This window comes from Aethalodelphis obliquidens, unplaced genomic scaffold, assembly GCF_003676395.1.
Source record: "Aethalodelphis obliquidens isolate GAN/ISIS:26980383/991018 unplaced genomic scaffold, ASM367639v1 scaffold26, whole genome shotgun sequence".
NCBI classification, from domain to species: Eukaryota; Metazoa; Chordata; class Mammalia; order Artiodactyla; family Delphinidae; genus Aethalodelphis; species Aethalodelphis obliquidens.
Window position 1 is genome coordinate 16,156,668 of NW_020837970.1, and position 16,570 is coordinate 16,173,237.

Genomic DNA, 16,570 nt, shown 5'->3' on the forward strand with positions numbered 1-16,570 from the left:
AAAAGTATGAGATTAGATCACTCCCTAACACCATACACAAAAATAAGCTCAAAATGGATTAAAGACCTAAATGTAAGGCCAGAAACTATGAAACTCTTAGAGGAATACATAGGCAGAACACTCTATGACATCAATCACAGCAAGATCCTTTTTGACCCACCTCCTAGAGAAATGGAAATCAAAACAAAAAATAAACAAATGGGACCTAATGAAATTTCAAAGCTTTTGCACAGCAAAGGAAACCATAAACAAGACCAAAGACAACCCTCAGAATGGGAGAAAATATTTGCAAATGAAACAACTGACAAAGGATTAATATCCAAAATTTACAAGCAGCTCATGCAGCTCAGTAACAAAAAAACAAACAACCCAATCCAAAAATGGGCAGAAGACCTAAATAGACATTTCTCCAAAGAAGATATACAGACTGCCAACAAACACATGAAAGAATGCTCAACATCATTAATCATTAGAGAAATGCAAATCAAAACTACAATGAACTCAGCCATAAAAAGAAACGAAATTGAGCTATTTGTAATGAGGTGGATAGACCTAGAGTCTGTCATACAGAGTGAAGTAAGTCAGAAAGAAAAAGACAAATACTGTATGCTAACACATATATATGGAATTTAAGAAAAAAAATGTCATGAAGAACCTAGGGGTAAAGCAGGAATAAAGACGCAGACCTCCTAGAGAACGGACTTGAGGTTATGGGGAGGGGGAAGGGTGAGCTGTGACAGGGCGAGAGAGAGTTATGGGCATATACACACTAACAAACGTAGTAAGGTAGATAGCTAGTGGGAAGCAGCCGCATGGCACAGGGATATTGGCTCGGTGCTTTGTGACAGCCTGGAGGGGTGGGATAGGGAGGGTTGGAGGAAGGAGACGCAAGAGGGAAGACATATGGGAACATATGTTTATGTATGACTGATTCACTTTGTTAGAAAGCAGAAACTAACACACCATTGTAAAGCAATTATACCCCAATAAAGTTGTTAAAAAAAAAAAAACTACAATGAGATATCATCTCACGCCAGTCAGAATGGCCATCATCAAAAAATCTAGAAACAATAAATGCTGGAGAGGGTGTGGAGAAAAGGGCACACTCTTGCACTGCTGGTGGGAATGTGAATTGGTACAGCCACTATGGAGAACAGTATGGAGGTTCCTTAAAAAACTACAAATAGAACTACCATATGACCCAGCAATCCCACTACTGGGCATATATCCTTAGAAAACCATAATTCAAAAAGAGTCACGTACCAAAATGTTCATTGCAGCTCTATTTACGATAGCCAGGAGATGGAGACAACCTAAGGGCCCATCATCGGATGAATGCCTAAAGAAGATGTGGCACATGTATACAATGGAATATTACTCAGCCATATAAAGAAACGAAATTGAGCTATTTGTAATGAGGTGGATAGACCTAGAGTCTGTCATACAGAGTGAAGTAAGTCAGAAAGAGAAAAACAAATACCGTATGCTGACACATATATATGGAATTTAAGAAAAAAAAATGTCATGAAGAACCTAGGGGTAAGACAGGAATAAAGACACAGACCTACTGGAGAACGGACTTGAGGATATGCGGATGGGGAAGGGTGAGCTGTGACAAAGCGAGGGAGAGGCATGGACATATATACACTACCAAACATAAGGTAGATAGCTAGTGGGAAGCAGCCGCATAGCACAGGGATATCAGCTGGGTGCTTTGTGACCGCCTGGAGGGGTTGGATAGGGAGGGTGGGAGGGATGGAGATGCAAGAGGGAAGAGATATGGGAACATGTGTATATGTGTAACTGATTCACTTCGTTATAAAGCAAAAACACACCATTGTAAAGCAATTATACCCCAATAAAGATGTTAAAAAAAAAAACAAAAAAACTCCCCAGAGAGTGGGCATAGAGGGAACCTACCTCAACATAATAAAGGCCATATATGACAAATGCACAGGAAACATCACTCTCAATGGTGAAAAACTGAAAGCATTCCGTCTAAGATCAGGAACAAGCAAGGATGTCCACTCTCGCCACTATTATTCAACACAGTTTTGGAAATCGTAGCCACGGCAATCAGAGAAGAAAAAGAAATAAAAGGAATCTAAACTGGAAATGAAGAAGTAAAACTGTCACTGTTTGCAGATGACATGATACTATACATTCAGAATCCTAAAGATGGCACCAGAAAACTACTACAGCTAATCAATCAATTTGGTAAAGTTGCAGGATACAAAATTCATGCACAGAAATCTCTTGCATTCCTATATACTAATGATGAAAAGTCGGAAAGAGAAATTAAGGAAACGCTCCCATCTACCATTGCAACAAAAAGAATAAAATACCTAGGAATAAACTTACATAGGGTAAGGCAGAAGGCCTGTAAGCAGAAAACTATAAGACAATGCTGAAAGAAATTAAAGATGAGGCAAACAGATGGAGAGATATACCATGTTCTTGGATTGGAAGAATCAATATTGTGAAAATGACTATATGATCCAAAGCAATCTACAAATTCAATGCAATCCCTAGCAAATTACCAGTGGCATTTTTTACAGAACTAGAACAAAAAATCTTAAAGTTTGAATGGAGACACAAAAGACCCTGAATAGGCAAAGCAGTCTTGATGGGAAAAAACGGAGCTGGAGGAATCAGACTCCCTGATTTCAGACTATACTACAAAGCTACAGTCATCATATGGTACTGGCACAAAAACAGAAATATAGAACAATGGAACAAGACAGAAAGCCCAGAGATAAACCTATGCATCTATGGTCAACTAATCTATGACAAAGGAGGCAAGGATATACAATGGAGAAAAAACAGTCTCTTCAATAAGTGGAGCTGGGAAAAGTGGACAGCTACGTGTAAAAGAATAAAATTAGAACAGTCCGTAACACCATCCACAAAAATAAACTCAAAATGGATTAGAGACCTAAATCTACGACTGGACACTATAAAACTCTTAGAGGAAAACATAGGAAGAACACTCTGTGACATAAATCACAGCAAGATCTTTTTTGATCCACCTCCTAGAGTAATGGAAATAAAAACAAAAATAAACAAATGGGACCTAATGAAACTTCAAGGCTTTTGCAAAGCAAAGGAAACTACAAACAAGACGAAAAGAGAACCCTCAGAATAGGAGAAAGTATTTGCAAACGAATTAATGGACAAAGGATTAATCTCCAAAATATGTAAACAGCTCATGCAGCTCAATATCAAAAAAACAAACAGCCCAATCAAAAACTGGCAGAAGACCTAAATAGACATTTCTCCGAAGAAGACATACAGATGGCCAAGAGGCACATGAAAAGCTACTCAACATCACTAATTACTAGAGAAATGCAAATCAAAACTACAATGAGGTATCACCTCACACCAGTTAGAATGGGCATCATCAGAAAATCTACAATCAACAATGCTGGAGAGGGTGTGGAGAAAAGGAAACCCTCTTACACTGTTGGTGGGAATGTAAATTGATACAGCCATGATGGAGATCAGTATGAAGGTTCCTTAAAAACCTAAAAATAGAATTACCACATGACCCAGCAATCCCACTACTGGGCATATACCCAGAGAAAACCATAATTCAAAAAGACACATGAGCCCCAATGTTCACTGCAGCACTATTTACAACAGCCAGGTCATGGAAGCAACCTAAATGCCCCTCGACAGACAAATGGATAAAGAAGATGTGGGACATATATACAATGGAATATTACTCAGCCATAAAAAGGAAAGAATTGGGTCATTTGTAGAGATGTGGATGCATCTAGAGACTGTCATACGGAGAGAAGTCAGAAAAAGAAAAACAAATATTGTATATTAACACATATATGTGGAGCCTAGAAAAATGGTACAGATGAACCAGTTTGCAGGGTAGAAGTTGAGACACAGATGTAGAGAAGAAACGTATGGACACCACGGGGGGGGAAGTGGCAGGGGAGATTGGGATTGACATATACATACTAATATGTATAAAATGGATAACTAATAAAAACCTGCTGTATAAAATAAATAAATAAAATTCAAAAAAGAGAAAGACAAATACCATATGGTATTCCTTATATGTGGGATCTAAAATGACACAAATAAGCTTATCTATGAAACAGAAACAGAGTCACAGACACAGAGAACAGACTTGTGGTTGCCAGTGGGGAGGCAGTTGGGGGACGGATGGACTGGGAAGTTGGCATTAGCAGATGTAAGCTTTTATATACAGAATGGATAAACAACAAGGTCCTACTGTATAGCACAGGGAACTATATTCAATATCCTATGATAAACCATAATGGAAAGGAATGTCAAAAAAAAGAATGTACATATATGTATAAAGGAATCACTTTGCTGTACAGCACAAATTAACACAACATTGTAAAACAACTACAATAAAAAAAAACTATTTCTTATTAGTATAGTTTAAAATGGGAAAAATCTTGTTTTACTGTGTGTTGATATGTATTATATTCACCAGATCGTTTTTTTGTTAAGTACACTGGTGAGGGAAGTATGTTTTGGACTGATTCATTCTGGCTTTGGAAACGTTTGAATTTTTCAATAACTTTATGTTTTCCCTCCCAAATTCCACTAGAATTGCTTCCTAGATTTAGATGAACACTCAAAACAAGTTTTATTTTTAGAAACCTTGATAGTGTTTTTTTAAAAAGCTTTCTAAAAAGTTTGGGATATTAAGATATGTTTACATTTGTGGCTAAGATGAACCCAAGTGGGACTCTAAATTGGGGGATTCCAATGGAAATGTTTGGTCAGGGATGATGAGATAATGGCATTGATTAAACAAAGCAGGTTCTTGGGGAAAACAAAAAACAAAAAACGGAATCACCTTTCCAGGAAACTAGGCAAATTCCAAGACAGAAATAACTGATGAAATGTAAAGATTACCATTTTGTTAGTAGGAGTTAAATTTAAGGTTCAGATATGTAATAAATGATACACATACACGTTGTAGACAATTCAAAACATCAAAAATAAAGGAAAAGTTAAGACACTGATGAAAGACCGAAGACCCAAATAAATGGAAAGATATTCCATGCTCATGGTTGTAAGAATACTGATAAAATGTCCATACTACCCAAAGCAATCTACAGATTCAATGCAATCCCTGTCAAAATTCCAATGGCATTTTCCACAGAAATAAAACAACCCTAAAATTTATATGGAACCACAACACATCCTGAATAGCCAAAGCAATCTTGATAAAGAAGAACAAAGCTGGAGACATCACAAAGCTATAGTAATCAAACAGTATAAAAACAAACACATAGATCCATGGAACAGAATAGAGAGCCCAGAAATAAACTCATGCATATACAGTCAATTAATTTATGACAGAGGAGCTAAGAATAGACAATATTCAATAAATGCTGTTGGGAAACTAGACAGCCACATGCAAAAGAATGAAAGACCACTATCTTACACAATACACAAAAAATTACCTCAAAACGGATTAAAGAACTGAATGTAAGGCCTGAAACCATAAAACTCCTAGAAGAAAGCATAAAGCAGTAAGCTCCTTGTCACAGGTCTTGGTGATGATTTTTTGGATCTGACTCCAAAAGCAAAGGCAATAAAAGCAAAAACAAATTAGTGGGACTACAATAAACTAAAAAGCATCTGCATTGAAAAGGAAACCATCAACAAAATGAAAAGGCAACCTACTGAATGGGAAAAGACATTTGCAAATCATGTACCTGACAAAGAGTTAATATCCAAAATATATTAAAAACTCATACAACTCGGGCTTCCCTGGTGGCGCAGTGGTTGAGAGTCCGCCTGCCGATGCAGGGGACACGGGTTCGTGCCCCGGTCCGGGAAGATCCCATATGCCGCGGAGCGGCTGGGCCCGTGAGCCATGGCCGCTGAGCCTGCGCGTCTGGAGCCTGTGCTCCGCAACGGGAGAGGCCCACGTACCGCAAAAAAAAAAAAAAAAAGCCAAACTCATACAACTCAATAACAAAAAAACAAACAATCAAATTAAAAAACAGGCAGATCTGAATAGATATTTTTTCAAAGAAGACATACAGATGGGAAACAGGTGCTTGAAAAGGTGCTCAACATCACTAACAATCAGGGAAACACAAACCACAATGAGCTATCACCTCCCACCTGTTAAGAATGGCTATCATCAACAAGAGCTAACACGTGTTGGTGAAGATGTGGAGAAAGGGAACCCTTACGCACTGTTGGTGGGAATGTAAATTGGTGCAGGCGCTACAGAAAACAGTACAGAGGTTCCTTCAAAAATTAAAACTACTATTATCTGGCCCACACCCAAACCCACAGCACTGGATTCCAAACACGGCCCGGGCAGGTGTGGCAGTGCCCCCTTGACATGAAGCTGCCTGCGTGGCCAGGGAACCCCACGGCCCCCTGTCAGGACAGTGTGGCATTGCCAGCCAACTCTAGATACAGTGCACCAAGTAGTGCCCCGTCCACTTGTCCCACTGCTGGGCAGGAGATGCACTTGTTTGGGGTCTACCGTGTCTGGCACAAACGGCTCCCCTTAAACTGCCACCCAAGGGCACAGCAGGACAATGGCCTCTGCCCTGTGCCCCTCATTCTCTGACTCCCTCAGTGGCCCGGAGGCTGCCTCCCACCGGGCTCTCTGGCTGCATCCCCACACCTCGTTGGGGAGTGCCTTCTCACCTGGCCTGTTCCTGCTAGTTGGAAAGAGCTGCATAGATCAGTCCCCATCAAGTTTGTACAGTCCTTGTAACCACTCCCCCCCCAAACCCACCCCCTTCGGTTCTGCCTGGGACTGGACTGGGTCCGCCATGCCAGCCCTTTTGGACGTAACTCCTGTAGCATCTGCTTTGACCCCTGCCCCAGTCTTTGCTCCCTGGGTCCCCTGTCCTCTGGACTGGAAGTTAAGGAAGGCTGCATGGAGGAAGCAGCTGCTCTCACTATTCAGTGTAAGTGGGAGAGAAGGGTGCTTCCCTACATACGGGCTTACCAGCAGCCCTGGCCCACTGGCACAGCTGCGATGCAGGAGGGTGGGGTGCAGGGCCTCCTCACTAGTCTCTGCTCCCTTCCAGGCACTTGCCTGCTGCATTAGCAGCCAGTCTTGTTTGGGCCCACGCTGCCCTCCCCTCTGCTCTTCAGCAGTCCTGCCTCCACGCCCACTCGTGCACTTGGCTGCCTCAGCACTCACGCCCAGCGCTGTAAGACTTGTGTCTCTGAATGGACTGTGAGCCCCTAGGGCAGGGCTCCGTCAGTCAACCTTTTGTCCCTGCTACACATCAGTGCTATTAAACATGAGTTAGATCCATGGGGGAAAAAAAAAATCCAGAAGTTCTGAGTATTTACTAGAAGACAATGAAAAACACTAACTTGAAAAGATACCTGCACCCCCATGTTCACTGCAGCATTATTTACAACCTCCAATGCATGGAAACGACCTAAGCGTCCACCAACGGATGAATGGATAAGGAAAATGTGATAGAATACTATTCAGCAAAAAAAGAATAAACTCTTGCCATCTGAGACAACACAGGTGGAACTTGAGAGCGTTATGCTAAGTGAAATAAGTAAATAAGTCAGAGAAAGGCAAATACCGTATGACCTCATTATATGTGGAATCTAAACAAACAGACAAAAAACAAACTAAAAAACCAAAAACAAGCTCATAGATACAGGAAACAGATTTGTGGTTGCCCGAGGTGGGGATGCGGGGCTGAGTGAAATTGGTGAAGTGGGATCAAAGCTACAAATTTCCACTTATAAAATAAGTAAGTCATGGGGATGTAAGGTACAGCATGGTGACTACTGTTAATAACGTACCACACACTGAAAAGCTGCTTACAGAGTAGACCTCATCACACACAAATAAATTTGTTCTCTATGTATGATTGATGGATGTTAATTAGACTTACTATGATGATCGCTTCCCAATATAAACGAATAGCGAATATCATGTCGTACACCTGAAACTAATATATCAATTATACCTCAATTTAAAAAATTCTAAAGAAAACCTCTCAGCATGAACCCAACACCTGTTTCGTTAGCTTCAAAGGACACAAAAAGGCAATAGAGCACCTAGCCAGACAGCAGTTACATCAAGACGTCTTTTAACATCACAAGTACAGTTTCAAGGCGTTTACATCCAACCACGGGGTCCCTAAAAAAAAAAAAAAAAAAAATGAACCTGAAGTGGAAAGTTCCCCTATATTCCTAATATATCTTTTATGCTTTGGGGAAAAAAAAAAAGACAAAATTTACTCATAATCCCCAAACCCATCCCTCTCTGCACACACAAGAAGGAAGCACTGAATTTAGGTTCCTAGATTCCAAACCCAGGCTCGGCCTCGTAGTAACTGCGGAATCTTGTGTAGTTACCGGGCATACACCTTAGTTTTGCCACCCACAAAATGGAGATAATAGTACTTACCTCTTATGCTGGGTGAGGATTAAATGAATCCTTGCAGAGTGTGGCTCAGTGCCTGGGTCACAGTAGGCGCTCAAATGCCTCTGCTACAGTAACGTTGCAGGTTTCTCATTTTCTCCTATATTCACTTAGTATTTTATCCGAGAAGCTGCGCTAAGCACCGGGACCTCCAGGTTAAAACCTATTTCCTGCTCTTCAGCAGGTCACTGCCTGCTCAAACACTCTCACACGGGCTACAGGAGGTGGGAGTGATACCTATTTATCTAGGTAACTTTTTGCTAAAAATATTTTTACTGTTCACAAGCTGAGTTTTTACCCAAGCGACGGGAACCGGCGTCTGCAAACGCCTAGCAACTTTTTGAACCCGCAAACGAGCCAGATACGCGCTTGCGCAGGCGTCTTTGGTGTGTTGTCGCGAGAGGCTCTAGTCCCGCCTCTTCCGGCAAGCTCGGGCGCCGATTGGTCCGCGTGGCCTGTATAAGAGGCTGCGCGAAGGCGGGTACTTCCTTTTCCTCAGTTTCCGCTAAGGTGCTCGGTCCTTCCGAGGAAGCTAAGGCCGCGTTGGGGTGAGGCCCTCACTTCATCCGGCGACTAGCACCGCGCCCGGCAGACCCTGCCTAGCCCTCGCCCGCACCATGGCCTCCGTCTCGGAGCTCGCCTGCATCTACTCGGCCCTCATCCTACACGACGATGAGGTGACGGTCACGGTGAGTGCGGGCGTGGGCCGGTGGCGGGATGCAGGTTACCCGCCCTCGCAGGCGTCCGGGGCGGACTCTTCTGGCCGGAGCCGCGGCCATCGATACCCCGACGGAGGGGGATGGGCGGGACGGGAGCTCATCGGGTGGTCCCACGTGCGGGCGGCCTGGGGCCTCGGCCACGTGCCCGCCCCGGAGGGAGTGGCTTTTACTTGGCGGCGGCGGCGCGCTCCGGTTTTCACAATCTCTAATTTGTGCAACACGTGGGCAGCCTCATCCGCAGCTAGAAAATGCTCCAGGACGCTTTATACCTCCATTTGGTGTGATTTCCTTTCGTGTTCTTGAGAAGACCCCCTGGGGCCTGGCTGCGTGGTGTGGAGGCTCTGCTCCACCTCTGGCCTTGCCTCACAACTTAAAATAGCAGCGTGACTTGGGCAGGTCCCAGCCTGTGAAGTGGCAGCGATGAACTCGAGGCCGTGCAAAGTACCTGGCACACAAGAGCAGAGGCTTTTTTTTTTTTTTTTGCCTTTAGAGTGGAAGAAAGAGTCGTCTTAAATTAGCATACATGCGATGCCGGTAGAATATTTGAACTGGGTAAACGTAGTTTGGTACCCACGTTAAGAGTGATTTGCTTTCAGTTTGCAGTATTTCGGAGACGTTTACGAAAGCTAAACTTTGCTGTATGATGGATTGCCGTTTTTATTTGTTTTAGGAGGATAAGATCAATGCCCTCATTAAAGCAGCCGGTGTAAATGTTGAACCTTTCTGGCCAGGCTTGTTTGCAAAGGTAAGGTGATGGTGGCAGTGATTTGGAGAAGTAAATTTTGGAAGACCGTTAAGTCAGGTGCTTATGCTAAACTCCAGAAGTGCCAGAATCCCACTGGACTTGTCCAAGTATGAGCAATGATTTCCTCACATTTCTATCTCTGGGAGCGAATTAAGGTTTTGCTTTGTCATGACTTTGTCTTTTTCTCTTGGTCTCAGACTCTGCTGTCTCTTTCCTTGTGTTCTAAAATCATGAGGAAAATATATTAACCAGGTCATTCCTTCATAAAAGGGTCACCCAGGAGGTAATACCACCTGTGCCGTTCCAAGCAAATCCTGCCAGCATGGTGATGGCCTTTCATTGACCACTTATTTTGTGTTGGAATATAAAAGACTAATGAAAACCGGATTCCTACCCAAGGAACTTAGCACTGGCTACCTTGTGTAGGTTACTTAATCGCTGGCAAGTGAAACTGATAGCCTCTAACTATTCAGCTTGTGTCCTTCAACCGTGAGACTTGAAAGATTGGACACATTGTTCCTAAATCATCTTCAGTGAATTCCCTTGGGAAAAGTCCCAGAAGTGCATAGTAGTATAAAAAATTGAATTCACTCTAAGGAGGAGTCATGAACTGTGGAAAGCATCCTGGTTTGAGTGTTTAAGGAAGCTTGAAATTTCTCCTAGCAAGTTAAGCCAGCATTTTGGTGCTGGAACAAAAGGACAGGACTAAGCATTTACCTACATATGCGTATGTATTGCAGGCTTTGGCCAATGTCAACATCGGGAGCCTCATCTGCAATGTGGGGGCAGGTGGACCTGCCCCAGCAGCTGGTGCTGCACCAGCAGGAGGTCCTGCCCCCTCCACCACTGCTGCCCCAGGTAGGAAACTTGGTATCAGAGCGTGGAGATTAGAAGTATTATAGGCAAAATTGTTCTTCATTTGCTAAGAGTAGATGATGTATAGAAATCTTAAAACCAGAGGCATAGTTTGATGAGGGGAATCTAGGGTATTTTTGACCACGAAAGTTGAAGGGCCTGGAGCTCTTGGAGTTTTAGAGAGGTAACTGACTATTTTCTGTTTTGTTTTTAGCTGAGGAGAAGAAAGTGGAAGCAAAGAAAGAAGAATCTGAAGAGTCTGATGATGACATGGGCTTTGGTCTTTTTGACTAAACCTCTTAGTAGCACATTCAATAAAAAGCTGAGTTCTTTGCTGCTGTTCGTCTTACTGATAGTTCTGGGGATGTGTTGTGTAAAGATGAACTTTGGCTTTCAGTGGTGTCTTCCTGAAAGAAGCAGCTGGGTGCAGCATTGAGAACTGCATGGAGACGCAGGAGGAGAAAGGTTCAGAGCAGACACCTTGTCCGGACTCCCCGCATGACTTCATGATTACAGGCTCTGTCCTCTAGACCTGAATAAGAGTCACTGTTGGGGGTGATCCAGGCCTCAGATTTTTGAAAATCTAACATGAAGTAGCTTTGGGGGAAGAGGTGATTGAATGGTGGTATGAAGTGGAAATTGGTTTGCTTTTCAAAATGCCAGGGCCACCCTAGAACTTGGATTTATATAACATGATTCTTGTGTATTCAGAGCATGTTAGGTGCCAGGCACTTGGGACATCTGTGCAATTAATAGATGGGGACATGGGATTGGGGAGTTGAGCAGGACATTCTGGCCCTGACCGCCCTCACTCCAGCGTACAGGACCATTTGTACATGTTACTATAGCCATTTGGGCAAGTGGCTGGTGTATCTTGTAAAATTGGACATCCAAGATACATCTCTGGTAATGTTTAAAGCAGTGCTGAAAAATAAAACTCAAAGGTCCATCAAATAAGTGGCCCTCAGTTATCAGCGGTGGAAACTACAGATATGGAGGAATTCTTAACAGGGTGAGATTTAAAAGCAAGTCTTAGTAAATGACACATATAGCACAGTTACCCTTTTTGTAAAGCTCAAATTTTTAAAGAGATTAAGGCATTCATATCTGATAAAAAAGATAAGGTAGGGTAAATTAGGGCCTGAGGTGGCTGGGTACAATGAGAGAACATAGATGTCATTGTTCAAATTTAGACATGGAAAAGGGCATCGCGGAGCACTAAGGAATGTGTCATAAAACAAAGATGATCTACATCCGTGTGGTAAGTGCCTACTTTTCCTCACTTTCCTCATCCATAGCTCACCTAAATGAAGGCCACCACTGTGCTAATCTCAAGTGTCGTTCTGTACAACAATCCCATGCTGGTAAGACCCCATGTCAGGTGGGTAAGTAGAAGCTCAGAGGTTTTCATGCCTTTGGTTACAAAGTAGTAAGTGCCTGGAAGGATTAAAGCCAGGCAATGACTGCAAAGCCTACTTTAACTGCATCTCCCCATGCTCCTGCCCCTTAGCCTTCTCTGTAGTGATGAGAGTACATCCTCTAGAGTTGAGTTAGCGGGTTCCTTGCATTTAGCATTCAAGGAGGGAACACCCACGTTTAATTTAGCTGAAATATTTTTTGGATGGGTTAAAGAGAATACAAGATAAAGGAAAGCACAGCATCTAAAACAGCTGAAAATTAGTGGTAAATTGGGATATTACAAATTTAAGTTAGCCAAACCAAACAATACAATCGCAAATGTTCACTCTAGCAAGACTCATGTTAACATGGCCTAATGGATGGCCCAGCTTTTTAAAAGAAATATTTAATATAGTAAAAATTAATAGAGCTAAAAAAGCCTTTCCAAAGAATGATCTGATAATCAGATTAGGGGACCCACATCCACATATAGGAATGCCAGTGTTTTATTCATTTGATATAAGTAATAAAGCCTGTCCAGTCCCACCCACCTTTCAGTTCTCTGAGCCTTGATTTCCACTTTGCAAAACGGAAATCATATCTACTTCATGTTACAGAATGAACAAAGTCATGCTTGCTGGCAGGCAAATGTTATTTTTCTTCTGCATAAGGCACAAGGAGCACAGCTGGCGTCCCTGCTTTCCAGAATCCCAGGTGCAACCTTGTGCTTCCCAAGCCCGCTCCCTGCCGATCCTGCCCAATCCTGGTTGGTTTACTATGACACTTGAGGGCTGCGTACCTGCTTGGTTTCTTATAACTAGTTTCACACTTCTGATGTTCACCAAGCATACTTGTTACTTTTTAAACAGTTTCTTGTTCTTAAAATTCTATTCATATCTCCTGTGGCTACTGAAAGCATACCTAGGTCCACGGCCAGCTCACTCACCCCTCTAATAATCCTGCATTAGCAGGAAGCCAGCATTAGGTATATGGGCTCTAATCCTTGTGTTCTGAAGAATCTTGGGAACAGACATGTTCATTGACAAACCACCTAAGAAAACAACTTTTTAAAAAGTTCGCAGGGGCTTCCCTGGTGGTGCAGTGGTTAAGAATCTGCCTAGCAAGGCAGGGGACACGGGTTTGAGCCCTGGTCCAGGAAGATCTCACGTCACAGAGCCATTAAGCCCCTGTGCCACAACTACTGAGCCTGTGCTCTAGAGCCTGCGAGTCACAACTACTGAGCCCGTGTGTCGCAACTACTGAAGTCCACGTGCCTAGAGCCCATGGTCTGCAGCAAGAGAGGCCACGGCAATGAGAAGCCTGTGCTCGCCGCAACTAGAGAAAAGCCCGCGCATAGCAACAAAGACCCAACACAGCCAAAAACAAATAAAAATTAAAAAAAAATATTTTAAAAAAGTCCACAGAATATGTTGGACAATGGGATAGGTTTTAAAAAAAATCCGAAGTGCCTATCAACTGTTTAATTCTTTCTTTTTTTTGTTCTTCTCAGCTAAAAATGGTAAGGAGAGGGCTTCCCTGGTGGCCCAGTGGTTGAGAGTCCGCCTGCCAATGCAGGGGACATGGGTTCGTGCCCCGACCCGGGAAGATCCCACATGCCGCGGAGCGGCTAGGCCCGTGAGCCATGGCCACTGAACCTGCGTGTCCAGAGCCTGTGCTCCGCAACGGGAGAAGCCACAACAGTGAGAGGCCTGCGTACCGCAAAAAAAAAAAAAAAAAAAAAAAAAAAAAAAGGTGGTAAGGAGAAATTGAAATGTGAAGTTTTAAAACCACCTTTTGGAAAAGAAAACCAATTGAAAGAATTCAAAATATTTATGCAACAAAACAACTTGGTATATTGCTACAACTTCAAATAAAATGTGTCAGATCCTTTCTCTCCCATAATTTGAAGGAGCATATACAGTAAAATTGTGAGGGAACAAGGTGACCAGGTGATTATTGATTTGGTTGGGTAGCACTTTATAATTTAAAAATAACTTTCACACATTCTCCCATTCTGAACTTTACATGTCAGGATAACTTAATTAGCCCTGTTTATATATCAAGACCCCATTGGAGAGTTTGAGAGCCCTGTCCAGTTCACACAGCTAGTGCAGGGCCTGCCACCTCAGTTGTCTCAAATCAGAATTTCTTCTACCAGACCTGGTGTCCCCTCCATACACGTGCTACGTAAGGTACAGTGGCCGGCTCTTGATTTTTTTCTGTCACTTTGCAAGCCACTTCTCTCTCATCTTATCTTTGCAGTCAAGCCTGGACACTTAAGCTTGATATAGACAGGGGCTGCTTTTAAGAGAAGACTGACGTTTTTAGTTCTGAAATAGCCAGGAGATGCCCCTCAGATTAAGAACACAGACACCACAGAGCATGCATCATGGAACCTGGACTGTTCAGGTCAGATTCAGCAACCTTATGGAACACTAATGTCAGGACACAGGCTCAGGGGCCATCACATAGTTTCACAGGATTGCTCAAATAGTTATGAGCTTCCAAAGAATCCTCCAAGTTCTACTCAATTTAACTCACTGAAACTTCCACTCCTCTTACTTGTATACTTTGAGGGTTATTAAGATGTCCAATTAAGGTAAGAAATGTCTGTCTTTCACCTTCCAGATCTTTGCACTTGCTATATCCCCCATCTCCCTGGGTCATCTACTACCTACCCCAGTTAATTCTACTCCTGGCCTCAGGAAGCCCACCCCAGGCTATGTTAAATCTCTGCCCTAAGTTCCCTATATACCACTTCTTAAAAGTAAATGTGTAATTGTGCATTTTTGACAGTTTCTTCAATATCTTCCTGCCTCCATGAAGTGAGTTCAGGGATCAGGGCTCTGTTGCTCACCTGTATCCCCAGTACTTATCACAACGCCTGGCTTATTGTTGGCGTTACTATTATATTTATCAGAGCCAAACCCTCTCCTATCACACGGAAGGTAATCAGTGCCCAGACAAAAGGAAGACCTTGCTCAGCAGCAGTGACTGGCCAAGCCAGAAGTGGAACCCAAGTCTCTGGACTAGCGAATGCCCTTTCCACTGCAGCCGGCCTGCCCCCTACCACAAGCCTCGTTCAGTCAATTCACATTTCGTACACAACCTGGAAGCTGCGTACTAATTCACACTTACTACACACCTTCCAGGTTGCCAGGTACAGATGTAGGTGTTCAGGCCCTGAGATGGGAACCCACGGACCCACATGAGGACTGAAGGCGCCAGACGCTGGTACCAGGTCTGGCTTTACACACTCCATATTCCTAAATCCGCAAGACCCGGGTCCGCGGACTCAAACGAGAGCGTCCCGGCATTCCCCCAGGTGATGCCAGAGCCACGCCTTATTGATGAGCGTGGAATTCTCAGCAGGTGGGACAGCAGAAGCAAGGAGTGGCGCCCCGCAGCCTGCAAACTTCCTTCTGGACACTGTGACCTGTCACCTCCCCCGTCACGTCTACATCGCCTAGCATGAGGGGAGAATATGCAGGAAAACTTGGAGACCGAGACCGGGCGACCGGGTGAAGTGTTCTCAGCTCTCCTCAGCCGTACATTCCAGAAAAATCACGCTCCTCAACTGGCACTAATGCCTGGGCTTCAGACACCCGCGCTCAAGTTCTTATAGTGCGCCTCTCGCCAATCAACGTCCGCGCTGGGAGGAAGGGGCGGGATGGGAGGCGGGGTTAGAAGCCGAGTGTGGCCAACGGAAGCAAACTCAATTGCACTGAGGCTTATTGACCTATAGGGGCGCGCGCGCCTCGGGGCTTTTGCGCGTGCCCGTTACCATCTCATCTATCCAGCTAGCAAAAGTTTTTAAGTCTGGTTTGGCGGCGGCATCACAGTCACGGGCGCCACTTAGTGGATCAAGGCAACTAATCTGTTGTGAAACCTCTAGGTCAGGAGATTCCTGCTCTATCATTAACCAACAGGAATGGGATGGGGCATATTTGTAAATTGGGAATAATGAGCCCATTCCTGCCATAAGGCTGTTTTTTTGAGGGGTGTGGAGCAACAATAGATTTCGGCGTTTGGACATTACTAATTAATATCACGGAGTTAGCTCCCTGTTCTTTTATTTTGGGGGCAGTGGATCCTGCCTGTTCTCAGCACCTTGGTTTCCAGAAAGCGGTTTTTTGCCCAGAGAAAGAAGCGGGAAGATTTGTTCTACTTTTGACTGCTTATCATTAGCTGAGTCATCTGGGAAGCTGTTAAACAAAACGAAACAAAACAAAATACCCGAATGAAACAAACAACAACTAAATAGCTTCCTGGGCCCCTCCACAGGTCGAAGAACCAGGACCTCCCGGAAGGCGGCAGGGAGTCTGCATTTTAACTAGCTCTCCTGAGGAATTTGATGACTAGGGTTGGGAACTCCTGGTTTAGGGCAAACCCAGCTCCTCACGCAGTGCCTGCCGTGTCGGTGGT

General features: G+C 43.7%; 1 protein-coding gene across 1 annotated transcript; it reads left to right on the plus strand.

Annotated features, from left to right (window-relative positions):
• Positions 1-8,886: 8,886 nt before the first annotated feature.
• RPLP1 (ribosomal protein lateral stalk subunit P1) lies at positions 8,887-11,085 on the plus strand. The gene is made up of 4 exons (XM_027123471.1): positions 8,887-9,117; positions 9,818-9,892; positions 10,633-10,750; positions 10,962-11,085. Exons 1-4 carry the CDS (start codon positions 9,046-9,048, stop codon positions 11,039-11,041), a joined length of 345 nt encoding a protein of 114 aa, XP_026979272.1. The 5' UTR covers positions 8,887-9,045; the 3' UTR covers positions 11,042-11,085.
• Positions 11,086-16,570: the final 5,485 nt, after the last annotated feature.